This window comes from Rhinolophus hipposideros, assembly GCF_964194185.1.
Source record: "Rhinolophus hipposideros genome assembly, chromosome: 13".
NCBI lineage: Eukaryota > Metazoa > Chordata > Mammalia > Chiroptera > Rhinolophidae > Rhinolophus > Rhinolophus hipposideros.
Window position 1 is genome coordinate 74,807,830 of NC_138059.1, and position 19,999 is coordinate 74,827,828.

General features: G+C 49.8%; 1 protein-coding gene across 1 annotated transcript in view; it reads right to left on the reverse strand.

The window, feature by feature from the left end:
• Nucleotides 1–3,547, reverse strand: part of MMP16 (matrix metallopeptidase 16) — a 154,393-nt gene extending 150,846 nt beyond the window's left edge. The window contains exon 1 of the mRNA XM_081070079.1: nt 3,124–3,547. Coding sequence (XP_080926205.1) covers nt 3,124–3,255 — 132 coding nt within the window. The 5' untranslated portion in view covers nt 3,256–3,547. The remainder of the gene's footprint in view (nt 1–3,123) is intronic.
• Nucleotides 3,548–19,999: the final 16,452 nt, after the last annotated feature.

Sequence of the window (19,999 nt, forward strand, 5' to 3'; positions counted from 1 at the left end):
CTCTAAGACGAGTGAACTGGGCAGAAGTTCACGGCAGAGGACAGCCTGGCATCCATGCTCTTTACAGAATGTTGCATTAACCCGCAGCGGCACTGACAACTATAGAAGAAGACGGACGTTATCGTTACATAAAGGAGGACATAAAGCTAACCGAGGATATGCTCAAGTGCTTTAAAAAAGCTACTCGGCAAAAACACAAAGTATGAAACATAAGGACGGCTGTGTGACAAGTCAGCTTTTCAAGGTCTCACATGTCACATGACTCGTATCCTTCATAATCAAATCTTTGCACTGTATAATAAATAGGCTCTGAAAATGGGAAAGGGGTTCTTTTTTTCCCCCACAAACCCCTTTTCACATAGATCTTGAACAAAGAGCAGATATAATGGAAATTCAAAATGAAACCTTTTTTTTAGTAAAGTCATAACTTTTTCTTGCATAATAATATCTGATTGAAGTGACTGAGGAATTCAAGCTATGAAGGACTGCAATTAAGTTTCTGTTTAGCCTCGAAAAGAAAGCTAATCCTCATCAGAACACTGACACCATTCCCATGATGTCTGAAGGCAAATCTAAGAGTTTCCAAAGCAGGGCCCGCCCTCTTCTCTGTGAAGGAGAGAAAGCCTGGCTTAGGGGCCACCTCCCACCTCAGCACCACTGTCACCACTGAAGCCACGGTCTTCTGTTGGGCACCTTATAAATCAGCTTGCCACGCTCATTCCTCCAGCTGCGAACTAAGAACCTCTGCATTTCACCACCACACTAGCTGTTGATTTCCATGGTAGATACACACATCCAGCTGTGCCATGGGATTCCAAAAGTTAGAATCTGCCATCCAGAACAGCCTGGACTTTCAGCCCCTTCACATCGATTTTTATCCAGAAAAGCTAAGTTATATATTCAAAGGGTTAAAGAGTTTGGGTTCCAAATTGGGGTCTTTGCATAATGGAAGCATACTTCACATCTGTGAAGACCTTTAACTCATTTGATGTTGGTTGTTACGTTTTCAAAAACCACCACCAACCAACTGTGTTTCTCTGCCAACCGTCACTTGTTACATGGGCTCTTAAGAAGGGTTTCTATACACTGAGGGATTGCAGAACATGCCCTCACATGTGGCACTTATGCACACAGTTCATCTGTCACGGGCTCAAATACTGTGCAACAGGTCCTGCTGTTGTGTAAACACACGCCTCTCCCCCCAAATGACAGGACGCTCTGAAGGATCACAACACAAGGTGAAAATCACAAGATTCTTCAGAGACTGGATCCTAATTCTTCTGAGATGTCAGAAGACAGAAGGCCCGTGAAAAGCAGAGTATTTCACAAGCCGTCTGGCTGCGCTGGGTCTGCTCCGTGTGCGTGGCAAGCGGGTGCCGCGGCGCGGGGACCTGCAGCCCATGGGGCTTCCACGCCCAGCCGGAGGGAACAGCCCTTGGGCGGAGGAGTGACCAGTCCTTATCCTTAGGTTCCCTGTGGCTTTGCGTCTGTCCCCATAGAAAAAGCCAACGGCTATCTGAGACCTCTCCGTTTTGCCCAAGAGTGTGCAATCAAATTAAAAACACAGCTCAGAACTATCGCATTTGGTCACGTTGAGGTTTCTCGGGGCGGGGAGGGGAGCAGAAGACACTTAAAAAGAGACGGCTCGCGAGCCCTCAGACCGGCCCCACTCACAGTGTGTTCATTTAGGTCCAAATGAGAAAAGATTCAGCCTCGCCAAGTGTCTCCTCACAAAGCAACATCAGGAAACGCAGCAGTGCCCCCCAACCACGCGCGCGCGCACGCACAGACACCCCGGCCCCGATTCTGATTTTCACCTCCTTTGTCTGACACGGAGCCCGGGGAGAAGGGCCCCGAACAATGCGTGAGCCGCCCGGATGCCAGGCCCTGAGCCCGCACCCCGCGCCCCGGCCCCGCGCCCCGCGCCCCGCGCCCCGGCCCCGCGCCCCGCGCCCCGCGCCCCGGCCCCGCGCCCCGCGCCCCGGCCCCGCGCCCCGCGCCCCGGCCCCGCACCCCGCGCCCCACGCCCCGGCCCCGCGCCCCGCGCCCCGCGCCCCGCGCCCCGGCCCCGCGCCCCGCGCCCCGCGCCCCGGCCCCGGCCCCGCGCCCCACGCCCCGGCCCCGCGCCCCGCACCCCGCGCCCCGCGCCCCGGCCCCGCGCCCCGCGCCCCGCGCCCCGGCCCCGCACCCCGCGCCCCACGCCCCACGCCCCGGCCCCGCGCCCCGCGCCCCGGCCCCGCGCCCCGCGCCCCGGCCCCGCGCCCCGGCCCCGGCCCCGCGCCCCGGCCCCGCGCCCCACGCCCCGGCCCCGCGCCCCACGCCCCGGCCCCGCGCCCCGCGCCCCGCGCCCCGGCCCCGCGCCCCGCGCCCCGCGCCCCGGCCCCGCGCCCCGGCCCCGGCCCCGCGCCCCGGCCCCGCGCCCCACGCCCCGGCCCCGCGCCCCACGCCCCGGCCCCGCGCCCCGCGCCCCGCGCCCCGCGCCCCGCGCCCCGGCCCCGCGCCCCGCGCCCCGCGCCCCGCGCCCCGGCCCCGCGCCCCGCGCCCCGCGCCCCGGCCCCGCGCCCCGCGCCCCGGCCCCGCGCCCCGGCCCCGCGCCCCGCGCCCCGGCCCCGCGCCCCGCGCTCCGGCCCCGCGCCCCGCGCCCCGCGCCCCGGCCCCGCGCCCCGCGCCCCGGCCCCGCGCCCCGGCCCCGCGCCCCGGCCCCGCGCCCCGGCCCCGCGCCCCGCGCCCCGCGCCCCGGCCCCGCGCCCCGCGCCCCGGCCCCGCGCCCCGGCCCCGCGCCCCGCGCCCCGCGCCCCGGCCCCGCGCCCCGGCCCCGCGCCCCGGCCCCGCGCCCCGCGCCCCGCGCCCCGGCCCCGCGCCCCGCGCCCCGGCCCCGCGCCCCGGCCCCGCGCCCCGGCCCCGCGCCCCGCGCCCCGGCCCCGCGCCCCGCGCGCCCGCCCAGCCACACGTCGGCCTCTCCCGCGGGGAGTGGGGACGGCGCGGCCGGGCACCGGGCTGTGCGCCTCGGGGTAACCGAGTGGGTCCGTGCGCATCCGCCCGGGACCCGGGCCGCAGGAGCCTCCGCGCAGACCGCGCTCCGAGCGGCCGGGCCGCGCACGGGGACGGCGCCCGCGCTCTCACCTCCACATTGAAGCAGCGCTCCGCCCCGCACACGGCCGCGCAGCAGATCCACAGCGCCGTCCGCAGGAACGCCGCCCCCGAGCGCTGCCCCGACGCCAGGCGCCTTCCAGAGCCCGGGGCGAGCGCGGTCATAGCGGCCGGAGCCCCAGCGCACGCGCCCGCTCCGGCGCCTCCCTCTCCGCCGCCCTCCCCGTTTCCTTTCCAAAACTCCTGGAGGGAAGGAGCCCGCAGGTTCCCCGGCGGAGCAGGCCTGCGCTCGGCGGCCCGGGCAGCGCGGCAGGTCAGCGGCGGCCCGCGGCCCCCGTCGCCCCGAGCCCGGCCCGGCCCCGCGCAGCGTCCCGCCCGCGCGTCCCGCTCCGCGTGCGCCCCGCTCGCCGCCGCCTCCCGCTCCGGCGCCTGCGGAAGGGCCGCCGCTCCAGCGCCAGCCTCGGCCTCGCGGTCCCTCCTCTCCCGCTCCCTCCAGAACGTTCATCCGTAATCTGCATAGCTCCGCCCCCTGGCTTCCTCCGGGTCCGCCGGCTCCGGGCCCCGGCGCGCAGGCGCGCACCACAGTGCACACATCTGCACGCGAGCACACACACCCCCGCGCGCGCGCCGGACACGCAGCTCCCAGGGGCGCACACACGGCTGCACCGCGGCGCTCACAGCCCGGGGAGGCCCGGAGAGCAGCCCTGCAGGCGGCCGGCGGGCAGCCAGGCCCGCGCCGGGGACCAGGTCCTGAGCAGACGCCCACCCCGTCCCCGGCGGGCAGGCCCTGTCGTCTGCCCACCCGGCCGCACCCCTAGAAGCACAGGCGCCACCCCGCTGGGGCCCCCGGGCGCGCCGGGGAGCGGCCCGCCTGGTCCTGGGCACGACCACGTCGTCCGTCCCGCTGCCCGGAGGGGGGGCGCTGAGCCTCAGGGGAGCGCAGGTTGGTTGCCCGAATGACCAAGTTGGAGAAGCCGGAGATGGAAGTCCGCCCATCCCAACTGTTGGCGTCCCCCGACCCAGCCTGTGGCCTGTGGTCGCCCCCAGTGCCCTCCACCATCACCACGCCCTCCGGGCGCCGGGAGTGGGCCCGGGGTTGGGGGCGGGGTTCTGGTCAAACAGAAGCAGGAAGAAAATGGTCACTTTCCAAAGGTGCTCTGTCGGTGGACACACATGAACACTGGGACCCAGGAAGGGTGGTCCTAGGTGTCCACACACCACGTCGGCGCGAGTGGGCGCGCAGGGACCAGCTGGAAGGCAGGAGGGAGCCACCTGAGCTACTCGGAGCACACCTCAGCGGGGGGCTGGCGGGACCCGAGGCTGCCGATGGGACTGGAGCCGCAGCAGCCCTGGGCAGGTGATGGTTTGGCTGCAGGAGGCGGGGAAGGGAGGGAGGCCTGTGTTTGGGGCCCGGCCAGTGAGTGTGCTTCCCCCAGGCAGCCAGCAGAGGGGAAGAGGGGCCCACAGGAAAGAAGGGCAGCGCGGCCGGGAATAAAGGCGGCTCCAGGTAGGACAGCGACCTCAGTGAGGCGGAAGAGAGAATTGACCAGGCACAGGCTACCTGAGAGTTGGTAAAGGGACATTTAGGACTGCAAGAGGTCATGCTTGGCAAGCCCATGGAAAATGTTGCAAAATACTTGGCCAGAAATTGCATCAGACTATATATAATAATTTACATCCTAAGGAGAACCACAAAAAAGCTGAGGAATGGGACTTTGCAGGAAATAACGACCCACCCAATTTGAACCAAGACTCTCCGGAGGCTTTCCTGATATTCTGCTCTGTGCACAGCAGGTTTTATCCATAAAAGAATTTGGAAGACACGAGAAATACTGTATATCATGTAGTATATTAAAAGTCACAGAATGTTTCCACACACAGTATCTCACTTAAGTCTCACAACATCCCTGTTTTCTTCTCATTTTACAGATGGGGAAAATGATGCTCATAAAATGTAACTGTCCAGCAAACCATTCAAGGGGCAGAATTCAAACCTGAGTGTTCTGACTTCAGATTCAGCACATTTCCCACTACAGTCCAGTGACTTTCCATATAGAAATTCATTTCCATTTTTACCTTTTTTGTAACTCATGGGTTAGGGTAACTTACATAAAAGAAACAATTAGAAGGCAACGCAAAAGCAAGGCCATTCTAGAAGTTATATGGTGTTGCGTGCCAATAAAAAGTAACGGAATGTAGTGGGGGCATTCATCAACGATAAGAAGCTAGCAAAGGGTGTATATTGTGTCCAGGCAAGTGCAAAGTTAGAGAGAGTAGAGATACAGGAAAAAGTGTATACATTGTATCTAGGCAAGTGCAAAGTTAGAGAGGGAAGAGGTACAGGAAAACGTGTATACATTGTATCTAGGCAAGTGCAAAGTTAGAGAGGGTAGAGGTACAGGAAAAAGTGTATACATTGTATCTAGGCAAGTGCAAAGTTAGAGAGGGAAGAGGTACAGGAAAACGTGTATACATTGTATCTAGGCAAGTGCAAAGTTAGAGAGGGTAGAGGTACAGGAAAAAGTGTATACATTGTATCTAGGCAAGTGCAAAGTTAGAGAGGGAAGAGGTACAGGAAAACGTGTATACATTGTATCTAGGCAAGTGCAAAGTTAGAGAGGGTAGAGGTACAGGAAAAAGTGTATACATTGTATCTAGGCAAGTGCAAAGTTAGAGAGGGAAGAGGTACAGAAAAAAGTGTATATACATTGTACCTAGCCTAGTGCAAGGTAAGAGAGAAGAGATACAGGAAAAAATTTTGCACTCTTTTCCTAACTCTTGAGATAGCACTGACCAGAGGGGACGTAAAACAAATTCACCCGAGATGTACATGAGGAAATAGTTCTAAATGCTGGAGTCCTTGCAAAATGCACCAGAATATTCGAAGACTTGATCTGGAGTGGCATGCAAGTTGAACACTGCTGGGCTATCAGCAAGGAGGAATTTCTCAAAGAAAATACCTCAGCCCTGAGCTCGGAATGGAGAGCTGCGAGCTGCGTGAACAGTGCCTGTGAAGGACAGGATATAGCGAGGGGCTTGCAATGAACACTGAGTTAACATCGGATCAAATAGGCAAGCAAGGCTAAAGCCTGTCCCACAGAAACAGGAGCCTACCTCAGTTTACCCTCAGTTATGCACAGGTAGGATGGGGCCACGGGTAGGGGCGGGGGGACTGGCTGCAGAGACAAAGCTTCAAACGAGGCAGGGCCTGCACTTGGAAACCTCAGCTTGCAAGGAACCACCCGAAGGGAAATGAAAGGGAGGAATACTAAATTCAGAAGGTGATCTCAAGTTAGTGATTAGTGACGATCATTTTTACAAACATTTATTAAATTATTTAGTGGGCATTCAATGAGTAACGGGTGCATGAATGAGTGTTCAAGGTTCTAGAAACACAGAAATAAAATATTGGGCAGACATCTATTGATAACTACAGCGGTGTTGTAAGGACTCAGGTAATTCCATATGCAAATGCTATGGAGGAGGGTGGAAGAAGTAGCAGATTTCTCCGAGGCCCTTGGAGAGCATCACAAAGCAGTGGTTCTCAGGGTGCATCTGGAAGGAAAAGCAAAAACCTGCCAGGTGGCTCGGGAAAGGCTATCCCAGGCCTGTGTGTGGTGGACGCATCTGGAAAACCACCAACGGTCTGCCAGGGCTGGAGGCTAAGGTGTGTGCCAAGGTCAAGGTCCGACATGGTAAGAGATCCGAGCAGAGTGGCATGGGCCACTGCAGGCTTCACCCTTTACCCTAAAGGAACTCTTGGGAGGAGACCACTGCATCTTCACTACATTTGCTGCATGCTTGCAACTCTGGACAGTCACCTTCCAGAAGTTCTCCTGTCTCACTCCCTATGTCCCAGCGAGCATTTCATATCTGGTGTCTTCGTAAACCTTCTGTCTGCGCCAGTCCACTAACCTTAAGCAGCTGTGCCCCATGTGGACTTGGCTGTACCTGAGGATAGGTGACCACTGTCTTTGTCAGGTGAGTTGTTATCCCGTCGCTCACTTGTTATAGGAGGTGTGAAGAAGCCCCGACCCGCCGAGCTCAGCGTTCGCTCCTTAGCGGGTAGCCCTGGACGGGCCTTGGCGCCCTGTGCACAGTGAGTGAACGTGCAGAGTGACACCACCCTGCCCCGCACGGCTCAGCCCTGCTGCGTGCGCTTCTGTCAGGGAGTTTCTCTCTCCTCAGTCTCACAACCCTAAGGAACATCTCGGAATTACATGGGAATGCAGAACAGAGAGCAAAAGAGATGGATGGAGAATGAACGCAGCCAAAGGAAAGGAGGAGCTGTTGCTGTTAACAGCAGTCCAACCAAAGGTCACCAGGCAGAGAAGGGGTGTGAGGAGGTGAGCGGTGTGCACAGCCCTCCAGAGGCAACTGACAGCTGTTAGAGGGGAGCAGGGGAGCGGCACGCGGGGAGGGGAAGGACGGCGACTGCCTGCAGTAACAGCAGGGCTAAGTCTAGGCCACAACCACCCTGCACCGGGTTTCTTAACCAACCGGAGCCTTGCAAAGGAGTTCTAAAGCTTGGAGTGTTACATAATTTGTTCATTCCCCTATCGTATCAACTTGTATGCTTTCCTGCCTATTTGCATCCATTGAACCTGCCGTGCTTTTTTGTTTCTGTTTTGAAATTCCGAGAACACTGACTTAGCGCTCAGCGACGGGCACCCCCTCAGGCCCGTGTTACTAGCAGGGCCACTCATGGCTGGAATGGTCGTCTAGTGGCCTGTTATTTAAGCCGTGCTCCCTGGTGGACCCTTAAGGTGCAGAGCTTCTCAGAAATGCTGACTCTGGCCACACAGGGTCCCCAGGGACTCACACACACACACACAGGGCAGGACAGAAGGCGCTGGCCGCCGTCACTGCCGGGAAGACACTGCAGTCTGGGTTCCTGCACTGACATGTACTCTCTCCGACCCTTATCTATGAATGTTTTTCCAATGTTTGATTTTCTGCTCATGTATTGGCTCATGCATTCCTCCACCGAACATCCATTAATGACAGTGAAACACCCAGCAGCTGAGGAGGTAAACAGATCGATGTGAAGGGAGCTGAGAACGACACGCCAGTGGCTTAGGGTCTAAGGAGGACCAGCCCCAGACCAGTCCCGGACTTGACAGCTGTTTTCTCCTAGATTTACCATCAACAGAAACAGAGCTGAGACAAGATTTCAGTACAAGAAGCGGGGGGACGTGGCCCCCAGGGCCTCCTGCGTCTTCCTCGTGGAGTGCCTGCGCTTTGGAGGCCGAGGCGCCTGGGGGTGCGGAACCCCATGAGAGAAGCAGCAGTGGGTACGCAGTGCTCACGCCTTCGGCTGGGGAGCCCGGTCTGTGCCCACAGCTGTGTCTGCCCCCTGAGACCACCCCTCCAGCACCAGCACTTCCCCCCAGGGACGTCCGTGCCCCAGAACACGCGCCGGGAGTCACAGATTCCGAGTCTAACTCTGGCCCTCGCGCTGTCGTCCGCGGAGACATTCCTCTCGGCTCAGCTTTATCTGTGACTTCCACTCTGATCTCCAGTCTTCGGCTCAATCCCATGGGCGAGAATTCATGTCACCACTGTCACCTAACACACAACACGTCCCTAACCGAGTTTATCCCTTTGCTTCGCTGGTGTAGCCCTTCGTGCCCCCAATTCTCTCTGGACACTCTTTCCCATCTGGTCACACCTTTGACTCCCGCATGAACATGTGCCGCAGGCAGAGGCAGTCACCAGGGGCGGCGTGTCCTCCTATCCATTCCTTCCCCTGCACCGGACGCCACTGTCCCTTAGGAATTCATGCTCCTGTCGTTTCCTGTCAGCTCCACATGCTGTGCCCACATCATTCTTCCGGTCCCCAATTATTCTTCGTGCCAGTCCACTCCGACCCCCTTCACTCTCTTAGATATCAGTTTCAACAAAGACATGGCATTGATAATTTGGCAGGAAATTTTTACAGTTCTATTCCTCAAATTCCTCATTATTCAAAAGAGGGTACTGAGGGTCAGGAGGCTAAATAAGTCATGTATTTGGTTAAAAAAGTATTCTGATTTGCAGCTGATTGATTTTTGATGTATAGGAAAGATGCATTCTAAATTATGTTAGACGTGCAAGAACACCATGAACGAAGCACCCAGTTGAAGAACTAGTTCTCTGTAGTCTTACCTGCGTCGTACAAGCAACTACGGCAGACTAAAACGGGGAATCCTGTGGGGCTCCTCAGACTTGCCCTGGTGCAGCGTGCGGGGACAGGTCTGAAGAGAAAGGACATGGGTGGCTGCTAAAATGGAAAAGAGGAACTGAGAGCTTCTTTAGACACTGTACAGCTTTAGGACAATCGTCTTATTTCTAACCCTCCTTTTCTTCATCCATAAAATGGGACTGCATACTCTCTGGGTAGTTGTGAAGATTAAATGGGATATTATGTTGGAAGGGTTCTGTACATTTTAACTACTAAAGAACATAAGGGACTGTGATAGTTTGTGACTCGTGCACACTGTCCACACAGCAAGCAAGCTGCTCAGACGGGTCAGGACTCTGGCTAACAACGGAGGTTTAAAAAAAAAAAAAGCAAAGAAAACAGTTTGAAATGTTCAGAGTGAAACAGGAGGAGAACATTCCTAGCAGGTTGCATCGGAGAGTAACAAGTGCTCTGGGTTTGACTGGTTACTGGAAACATAAAGGTTCTCATTTCTTAGAAACAAAAGGGGCTACAGCAAGGCAGTCTTCAACATTGTTATCAAAATATAATTAGTCCCTTTCAAACTGTTACATAGTATATTAAAGGTACTTTTTATCAGTTCACCAGAAAAGAAAAGGAAATGGAAAACAAAATGGAAATTAGATTGGCATCCATAAAAGCCGTAAGATCACAATAAAAATGTATGATATAGAAGTGAGTTATTTTATATTAAATTGGAGGCATTGAATTGAAATCTAAACTTATGGAGAACCTTTTAAGTGCTAATTTCCAACAATAACGAGAAACTACACATTTAAGTTCAAAATCCTTTTTCTACATATAAGAACAAAAATAAACGTGAATTAACCCGTATCAGTGTGGTTATAATTAGAGGGAAAACAGAAGTAGGAAGATACGAAAGGATGCTGGATAATCTCCATTCCAGGATATTTAGTGCTCGCCTTGTGCGTTTCCTCATTTTAAAATGATTTAACCTCACTTAGCTTTCATTTCCTTAATGCTGGAAAAGGCAGAATCATTCATACGTTGTTTCTTATTATTAAGGAATGTACCATAATGAGTTTCTACTCCAGCTTTCATGGTCTGACTCGCTGTTGAACAGTAGGGCGTTCTGACAGTCTAACAGTCGGACAGGGAGTTACTCTTCATGCACATTTGTAGATCCCCGAGAAGTTCATCTGTTAGATGTTGTCATTGTTTTACTAATACCATTACGAATACCAGATTCCGTCAGCTTCGGAATAGTTTTGTTTTTACGTCATTCACAGAGTCAAAAGCAAGTGACTCGTTCATTGTACATTATAAAGCAATCAATGTCTGCAACCTGTAGACTTATAAGGACTTATTTCTTTGAAAAATAGCTATGGTCGTTTCAAGTGAGCTAAGAGTTACAGAATTTTTGTTTATATCATCAAAATGGCAGCAGTCTGATTTTAATATAAGAGCATAAATCAGTGTCAGTAAATCACAATTTGACCACTACAAATAGTAATTTAATTTTTTGGTAAAATATATGACTATCCTCCATAAGATTAAAACCGACTCATCCAAATAAAACCCTTAAAAGTGAATTAGGAAAAAAAAGTCTAAATTATTTGCACCCAAGAGTTTCTGCAACATCAGGGTATCAGCAGATACTTCTAGTAAAATCACCATCGTGCTAACCAAAGGAGGCAGAAAAATGCTTTCTGCCTCAGCTAGACCCTTAGTTCCCAGGAGACGAGCAAATGGACAACCCAGAGACACAGTTTCAGAGTCACTACAGAGGGGCATACATACAATATGATTGAGGCCTTTGGAACTTGACTTCATCCTCACCAAAGCTACATCTGCATGTACCCACTGTAATTACTTGTACTTTTCAGAAATTCTCACTGTAAAGATTAACTTACTTTAAAGATAACTTTTACTTCCTACCTTTAAAGAGTCTTTACTCACATGCTTGTTTGACCTTGGAAAGAGAATGGAGTTAGCTGGATATTGTTTATATTTCACTTAATTTTTAATTTTCATTTAAACTGGATTGAGACCAAATGTCATAAAACTGTGAGGACTCAACAGTTAATCCAAAAATTATAGAAACACGTTGCTTAGTGGGAAGGGAGTGGATGCTTCATTCGTCGCTCTCCCCACTGGGAGTCCATTCTAAATATTCCTAATAAGCAGATGTGCGGTGATGGGTGTCTAACTACTTTACAAAGAAAATACTCAGCTCCAAGGGCACACGGCCATTGGGACTTTGATCAATTTGTGTATAAAATGTCCATACTGATACTGTATAGTTTTTCATATCTAAAATCATTTTAAAATTATTTTTAAAAATATGTATTACGCTCCGAGCAGATTCATTCAAGCATTTCCATTTAAAACTGAAATAAAAAACATGAAAATTCATGATTTGGGATACCCCCCCAGGAGCAGAAAAATATATCTGAAATCTGCCTAGGAACCCACAGTTAAATAAAATAATCCATAAATTGTTGTAAATCCCATGAAATATTAAATCTCAAAGTTTCTGGGGACTTGGTAGATATTAGTGAGCTGTTACCTACCCAGGATTTGAAGTCTCTCTACGATGTCCGCAAGTTTTTTTTATGTAAAAAATCCTATTGTATCCTGATTATTTAAATATTTACGAGCTCTTACTAAAATGCCATACTGGAATTGACGTCCAATGTGTCTATGCAAATGGAATCTATATTTTCAGAGTATTGTACAGTTATATTTCTTGATTCTCTGTTATTATAAGACAATGGCTTAGGGTTATTAAATTCAATTTTTAAAAACTGATCCAAGTTTTAGTTGGCATTGATATATGTACTTAGCTGCACATATATCTGCACATTAATAAGAATGTAAGACCTTATTTCTTGCTTGTTAGGCTATGAATATATTCTGTGGACAATCAGCTGACTGCCTTCCTTCAAAGGGACAGATTTGCGTGGTGAGGAGCAGGTCCCTGTCTTCGAGCAGCGCTGCGGCCTTTGGGCAGAGGCACCAGCGCGCTGGAACTGCCCCGAGGTGGTGTCTGCGGACTATTCTTAGCTCTGCGTCTGTCAGTTCACAGCTGACTGTCAACCGTTCTTCGCTCTGTACATTCTGTTGTGAAGGAAGAGTGTGAATCAGATAATTTCTGAGCACCCTGCATGTCTCAGACGCCGCGAGTGTGTAAATCGATGCTAACTCAAAAGGCATCATCAGGGCCTGAGACGTCAGCACTGGACCAGGTGGACACATAATCCAACCCCAGTGTTTCTGTGAGTGAGGGGTCACGGCCCCGCTGTACCAGGGAAGGGAAAGCATTTTCACTCTGCCCTGAATTCAACTCCCAGGAGCACGTGGCTCCACGGAGCAGGGAGCTGAGCTTTCCCACCCACGCGGGCTTCCAGGGGAAAAGCTCCTCTGCCTTGGCCTGTGTCTGTGCACGCGTGCACACTGCCGCGCGTGGCCACCAGGGGGCGGCGCGGAGGGACGGAGCCCCCGCGCGCGTCCACGGAGCTCGGGGTGTGTGCTCCTTCTCTGCGTGGGGCCGGCAGCGCGTGACACCCACTGGGGAAGGAACCCTGCGACTCACAGGAGAGCTCCGACGTAAAACCGGCTTTCGTGTTGGCACCCACGCGAGCTGCTTCCACGCAAAGGGGGGGACCTCGTGTGTTGTTTCCCAGCCCCCGTTCAATTGCTTCGGATCCTGCATCTGCCTCTCATTGCAAACTTCTGGTATTTGGGTTTTCTTCTGGTATTAGTTTTTCAAAGAAATCAATAAAATTCCCAAGCGTTTTACATTAATTCAGTATATTGATTTAATAAAAGGTGGCCAGTTACTTATTTGTAAACAAATATCTGTGTTTTTAATTCCCTTAAAATGAATTACAGATCAGTTATAATAAGTAATACTTACCATACTCAATTATTATAAAATGAAAATAGGTAGCTCTACGGTGACCAGTATAATGTACATCAATTTTTGTCACGACAAGAATTTTGCCAAGTTAAATTTGGCAAGTTTTCATTTTCTTGATGTACATGTTGTTCACATCTCCTGGTGAACAACTGAAAGTTTTAACTTTCAAAATTACAAAATGATTATCAACATTGCTTCATTGAAAAACCATTTATCAGGCTTGCAAAAAAACACTTAGGTTAAGACTTCCATATGCGGCAAATAAAAATACAGGATTCACAGTCCAATTTAAATTTCAGATAAACAAGTAATTTTTAGTGTCAATATATCCGATGCAATATTTGGGATATACACTGAAGAATTCCCTGTTGTTTATCTGAAATTCCAATTTGACTGGGTACCCTGTATTTTATATGGCAACTGTTCTTAGGGTATAAATATGTACAATCAGTTAAAGCTATTTCTGAACTATACAGACAAATTACATGTGTGTATATATGACATGTGTCATATAGAGTTCCACCTCAGTTTCAGGAAGTCACACTTTAGACGTCCTTACCCACAGTGGGAACCGCTAGGGAACAGGCAGGGGAGGGAGAAAGAGAGGGAAGGGAGAGGAAACTAACAGATGTCTCTGGCTGCAGAAGTGTCCTGCGACCATTTCGCACCTGAGGTGACCAAGCACAGGTGAGGAAAAGGATGATGCTCATAGATGGATGAAAAGAACGCTCACACTGGCAAGTAACTGCCCCAAACTGAGAATTACATGGGAGGGGGCAGGAAAAGCCAAAAGGACAAAAGAGAAATGATGGAGACAAGATAAAGAGAGTCACCAAGAGCCTGGGCAATGGCAATGGGAGTGGAGATCGTAACAGGAATGGAGATCCAGTGACCTGGAGGCATGAAGGGTGGGTCGGTCTTCCATTCCCAGAAACCACCCTGAGCGGGCATCAGGGTGCCACATTAAAGCCCCATTATCACTGGCCATCTCTGTACCACATTAAGAGAAGTCAGGAGGGTGATGGCAAAACCATTTTGAGTTCAAGTAACACCAAAAATACAAATCTGTCTTACCACAAATCTACAAATTTCAATGGTATGAGAGAGGCTGAGTAGTTTGCCTAAAGTCACACAGCAAGTAAAAGAGTCGAGTCAGGATTCAACTCCATGTTTCACAACAGAAGGCCCGTATTCATTCCACTTAGCACAACTATCATACCAAACAACAGGTTGAACCGAGAGGAGGGAGACACACTACAGTTGAGATGAGTTAAAACAACGCAGTTAAGGTGTGTGACTTGCATGGTGGTTTAGAACTAACCAGTGGGCAGAGACTGTCGCTACGGTGATCCCGGTCTAATGGAAAGACAGAACTCTTTTGTATGGAAACACTTCGGAGTCAGGTCCAAAGAGATTCCGGAAACGCTGGGAAGTGTCCGCTAAGCCTACCTAGATCGTGGTGATGGTTTCATGGCGCGTGTGTGTCCAAACCATCAACTTGTACACATCAGTATGTGTAGTTCTTTGTAATCAATTACACATCATAAATCTGGTAAACAAATGCACAGCTGAAATATTTCCATTTAAGAAATGTTAATTTATGAGAAAAGTTACAAGGAAAGTTAGTTTTAAGTGGTGAGAAGCAGCTACCAACCCAGGACAGGGCAGAGGTGCAGGCAGCGTGGGAGGAAGTGAATGTGGGTGCACAAAATGCCGGCGCCACTGGCTCACGAACAGGTATCCTCAGCACATTTCCCCCGAGGCCACACAGCCGTCATCTGTATGTCACACTATTTGTAGTTTGGGGTATTTTTATACCAGCACTTCACATTCAATAAAGTATATATGGTGATCAAATAATATGGATCCAAACACTTTGACTAATTTTCAAATACCCTGCTATGTTGAAAGAATACTATAAACGTTGGTTAAGAACACGACCTGAATGTGTTCAATTTAATGAAGGTTACTTACTACTCATTATCCCAAGTCCCACCCTGGGAAGAGAATATCTGCATATGCAATAAATCGCATATTTCATTGCAATTTACTCAGCCTGGTATCCTTCTGTCTTTTAAATCTACGGCAATGACATATTCCATTCATTACCCATGGCGCCTTCAAGCTTTCTTAGGTCTTGGCACAAAGATAAGCATGGCTTACTTGTATTTATGTAAAATGATCTATCTTCTTAACCTAATTACCTTCTCCTCATCTTTATGGGATTTATCTTGATTTTAAACACTTTGTGTCAGTTGATTTCAGAAATCACATTTGACCTTTTATTGTTTATATCTGCATCTTTAATGAATGAAGTTAAAAAATAATAACGCTGGACTTTGATTTAAAACTCTAACCTTTAAAATTCCAATACATCCTCAAAATCCATGAAAATAAGTGAAAATGCCACCCACTTTCCAGTAGACATACTATAAATCTACCCAACGAATGGTACCGTGCTATAATACGCAGGGCACAGGAGTCTTGTAACAAATCAGAAGTTAATACAAAACACGCAAAGTGTAATTCCAAGAAACATGAAAATTAAAGCAAAAGCGAACAGGAGATACCACAAAACAGCACAATGGACTCTATGGATTGAGGTAAAGAACATAAAGAATAACAGAATTAGCCAGTTTCATGTGAAATGTAGTAATGATAGGTATAACAGAGGAAAAATAACAAAGGGAAGGCGGGGAAAAGCAGCAGAACCAGTATTTATAGAGCACAGTGTAAGTTGAGCAGTGAGGACGGAATATTCCTTACAAGATTCAATCCTTATAAGGTTCTGAGGCGAGTATTGCATTTTACAAATGAGGCAAAGGAATCTTATTAGAGAGAAAACAGTAAAAGATGGCTTAGAAATTGTATATTGGGATCCACACATGTGGGGCTTTGAAAGGGGCAAAAATGAGCATCTTCTTGAAAAGCGGATTTTATGGTTCTAACTACCACAGATGAACGGCCTGAATTTTTTAACTTCAGCGCCCGATTTTCTGAGACCTTGGTCTACGTACTCTCTCAGTGCCTCTACCTTCTAACCCACAAAGGGGACGACACTGGGACCTGCCCCATGATGCTGGCAGGACCAGCTTCAAGGAAACACAACACGCTCGGAGCCAACATGCTTCCCGTGACACAGCTTCCAAAGTCCAATGTCCTGTAACGTGATTATTACAGTATCATTTTTTATGACACCATTGTTGGTCACGAGAACAACACGATGAGAACTGCCTTTTACAAAAGTCAACCTAACAATATGGAATCCAAACAGAAAAGGAGGAAACACTGAAAGTGTGGGTGTCAGCTGGGAACATAAAAAGAACTCAGGTGCTAGGTTGTCTGGCGTCTTACACAGGTTTGCTCAGTGCACTGGTTCAGCAGAGCACTTCCTGTCACAGTTCAGTTCACCAGTGGCCGGGGAAGAACAATTCATGGTTCTAATGGGTAGCCTACAAGTCTGTGTGCCCACCCCCCAACCCCTGCAGTCGCTTCCCTACTTCCATCTCCAGCACCAGTCCCCGAACCCCACGAGCACTTAGAAGAGGTGACACCTCCAGCCGCATCCTTACACCAGTCGCCCCCAGGCTGGCACCAAGTTATCTTTTCAGGATGAAAATACGAAAAGCTCCTTGTCTTTTCCAGCTCCTCGTCCTAAGCTCTTTGAGGGCAAGAACCATATCCGGTCCTTACTGAGCTGTGTGATGGTAAATCAGCTCCCCTGGGAGAACAGCCCAGCTTCCTGACACCTGCTCACTGCCACGTGGTGAACTCCCTCCTCTGCCGCTGGCAGTCGGCCAGTGAGTCACTGAATGAAGACACAGGGAGAGGGGCACACAGCAGCTTTCACAGGGCAGGCCAGCCACGCGCCTCTCACATTTCTTCTCGTTTAATAAACACACGTGTACCCTCTATCTAATTCTCCTAGTTTCCCACAATTAACGTTTTCACTTTCATAACTCAGATACAGACGCTTTACTCCATCCTGAGGTTTCCCAAAATGCGCTCCTCCTACACAAATCAAATGCTCATTCAAAATGCAAATTCTCACCCCACCAGAGGCAGCCAAATCCGAAGTACTGGAAGTGAGGGCAGGTATGTGCAGGTCTACGCTGTCCCCACTGGGACCTGCTCGCGTGAGTGAGCGAGTGTCACTGCCACCAGTCTAGGGATGAGGCAGCAGGGCTGTTAGCAGTGACAGCCCTGTCCTCCACAGCCTGGGTGGCACTGACCTGGGTCAACCTGTAGCAACAAGGAAGGAGGGAGGCCAAAGGAAAAGAGGGATGAATCGGAATTAGCGCGGGATAAGTTCTTGTGCAGTCTCGGAGACCCCTGGTTCCCAAACATTAAAGATCACCCCTCGTCTTCTTTGACTCTGAATAAAGAAAGAAGAAAAACAGGTTAAGACACACTTTTTTCTTAAATATGATCAAGACATTCTAAATTTAACATAAGCTGTGTTTAGTTAAATGCTATGAATTGTGTGAAATTTCCCAAAGTTCACTGATTTTCTTTTTTATTTTTATAAATGATCATTGAAACAGATTGGAAAGCAGATTGCATCCCTTGAGTTACAGTAATTACCTGAGGGGAGAGACCTACAAAAAGGGAGGGAGTGAGGAAGGGAAGGAGGGAGGGAAGGAAGGAGGGAACATTTTATATTTCTAAAACAAAATCTTTCAAATTTATTTTATTAGTTTTTCCCTACATTGCATGGGCTTTCTTTTTCATTGTTTTAGTGTTGAAAGAAGAGTTTCTTAAATTCCAGTGTTTTGGAATATTAATAAAAATGTTGAGTTTCAGTACTGAACTACAAACTAAGAAACAAATAAGTCCATATTTATCTAAAAACAGTCTCCATAATCTCTATAAAAAAGACAGATGTAAAAACATATTTGTCAAATAAAAATCGCACCAGACAAAGTTAAACAGGAAAGGAAGACTTTGTTCAAAACTATTGCAATGGGAGAGAGACAGAAATGAAAGGTGGGAGTGCTTTGAGCCGAGGTGAGCCAGTGGAAAGTCACGGAGGACACTGAGGGGAGGCTGTTGATGGGATTAGGCATCTGTTTGTTGCTGAGCATTCAGAGAAGTTAGGCTTCTAACCCCCCCCCCCCCACACACACACAGAGGCTGGAGACAGGGCTCTGTCTTGGTAATTACAATTCAAAGGAATGACACCCACGTCATTGAGAAAGACGTTCCTTGGTTATAGGTTGCAAAAATGGCTAGAGACTGGGACAAGTCTACTTATACCTTGAAGGGTCAGAGAAAGAATTCACAATTCCAAGTTTTCTAAAGTCAATGCATCTAAGAAAAGAGAGGTCAGGGGTCTACAATCAGGAAGAAACCTGACTAAAATGCAGCCAGTCTGAGAGGAGGTTAAGGCCATCTTGGTGAATTCCCTTTTTCAAGTTTTCAGGTGACGAAGAATTTTCATATGAACTAATTCATGTCTGTAAATCTTTATCAGACATTGAGTTCCATTAGCCCAAACTGTATTCTATCTAAATCTTATGGGTATTGGCAAACTGCTTAATTCTAAGGCTCATAGGTGATATCCAATTATAGATTATTTTGAGCTATACTAAAGTTTTGTTGAGTACCTAAGTTGCCTTCTTGTTGGTTGATTGAAGCAGAAATTGCCTCTTTAAATATTTTAGTTTATTATTTTTGGTTAAAAATAGCATTTGGCAAGTAGTGCCCCTAATAAAATTTATCCTAATTTTTCAAGACAATTCCCAAGAAAACCTTAGGTGGGGGGGACAGAAAATCTCACAACTCCAGCTAAGGGGAGGAAAGTGCATCTACCCTTTGATAGAATCTGGCAGGAATTGGAAAAAAACTGCTCTAACCTAGTGTTCCTGAATTGAAACACCAAAGCAGAGAGAGGATTAGAAGTCACTCGCCCACCCCCACTAACTGTCACCCTGGCTCAAAAACCCAGGATCTGTATAGGAACTTTAATAGCCTTCCACCCGGGAAGTACTGCTTCTTGAGACAGTGAGAACGTCACCTCCTCATTTTATTCCATCACCTCACGTGTCACTTGGACCTTCAAAGCTCAACAAGTCACGGAGCAGGAAATAAGGTTCATGGTCATGGCCCTTTGCATTCCAGAGGGAGTGGCCCCCAAGAAGAGTATCATCAAACCCTGTAGAGTGGAGGTAATTTGGTAGCAGAGCTTAAGCATCTAAACCCATCAGGTGACAAAAGTGCATACAAATTGGGCTGGACGCTGCGCACAAATAAGCTTTCACATATCGTTCCTTCCCCAGCATCAGGCAAATGTTCCCGTTTGCTTCTACTGATCTCAGGCAGAATCATCTCTTACCCACAAGGCCTGCTCCCCGACATTTTGTACAGAAAACTTAATGATAAATCTACAACTCCTGCGGCGACACGGCACATGAAGGTGACGGTGTTGAATGTCACCTCACCCTTCTCCCACCCTCCCCAGCTGACAAACCCAACCAGGGTCAGTGGGCATGGCTGCCTATAGACACAGCCCCTGCTGATCAGGGTCAGCAAACAATAGCCTGTGAACTTGTGCCCCAAACACAGCGTGCCACGTGCTTCTGCATGGCCTGCGAGCTAGGAATGGTTTCTGCATGATTAAGAAGCTAAAAAACATTTTATAAGGTATTTAGTGACACAGAAAAATCAGAGAAAATTCAAATTTCCATGGCCACAAGTGAAGTTTTATTAGAACGTGGCCATGCTCCCCGGTTACCTGATGTGCGCCTGCCTCGGCACTCCGCTGAGAGCCCAGGACCTGCAGCACAGGCCACAGGGGCTCTCACATCCCTGTCTGTGCTCAGAGC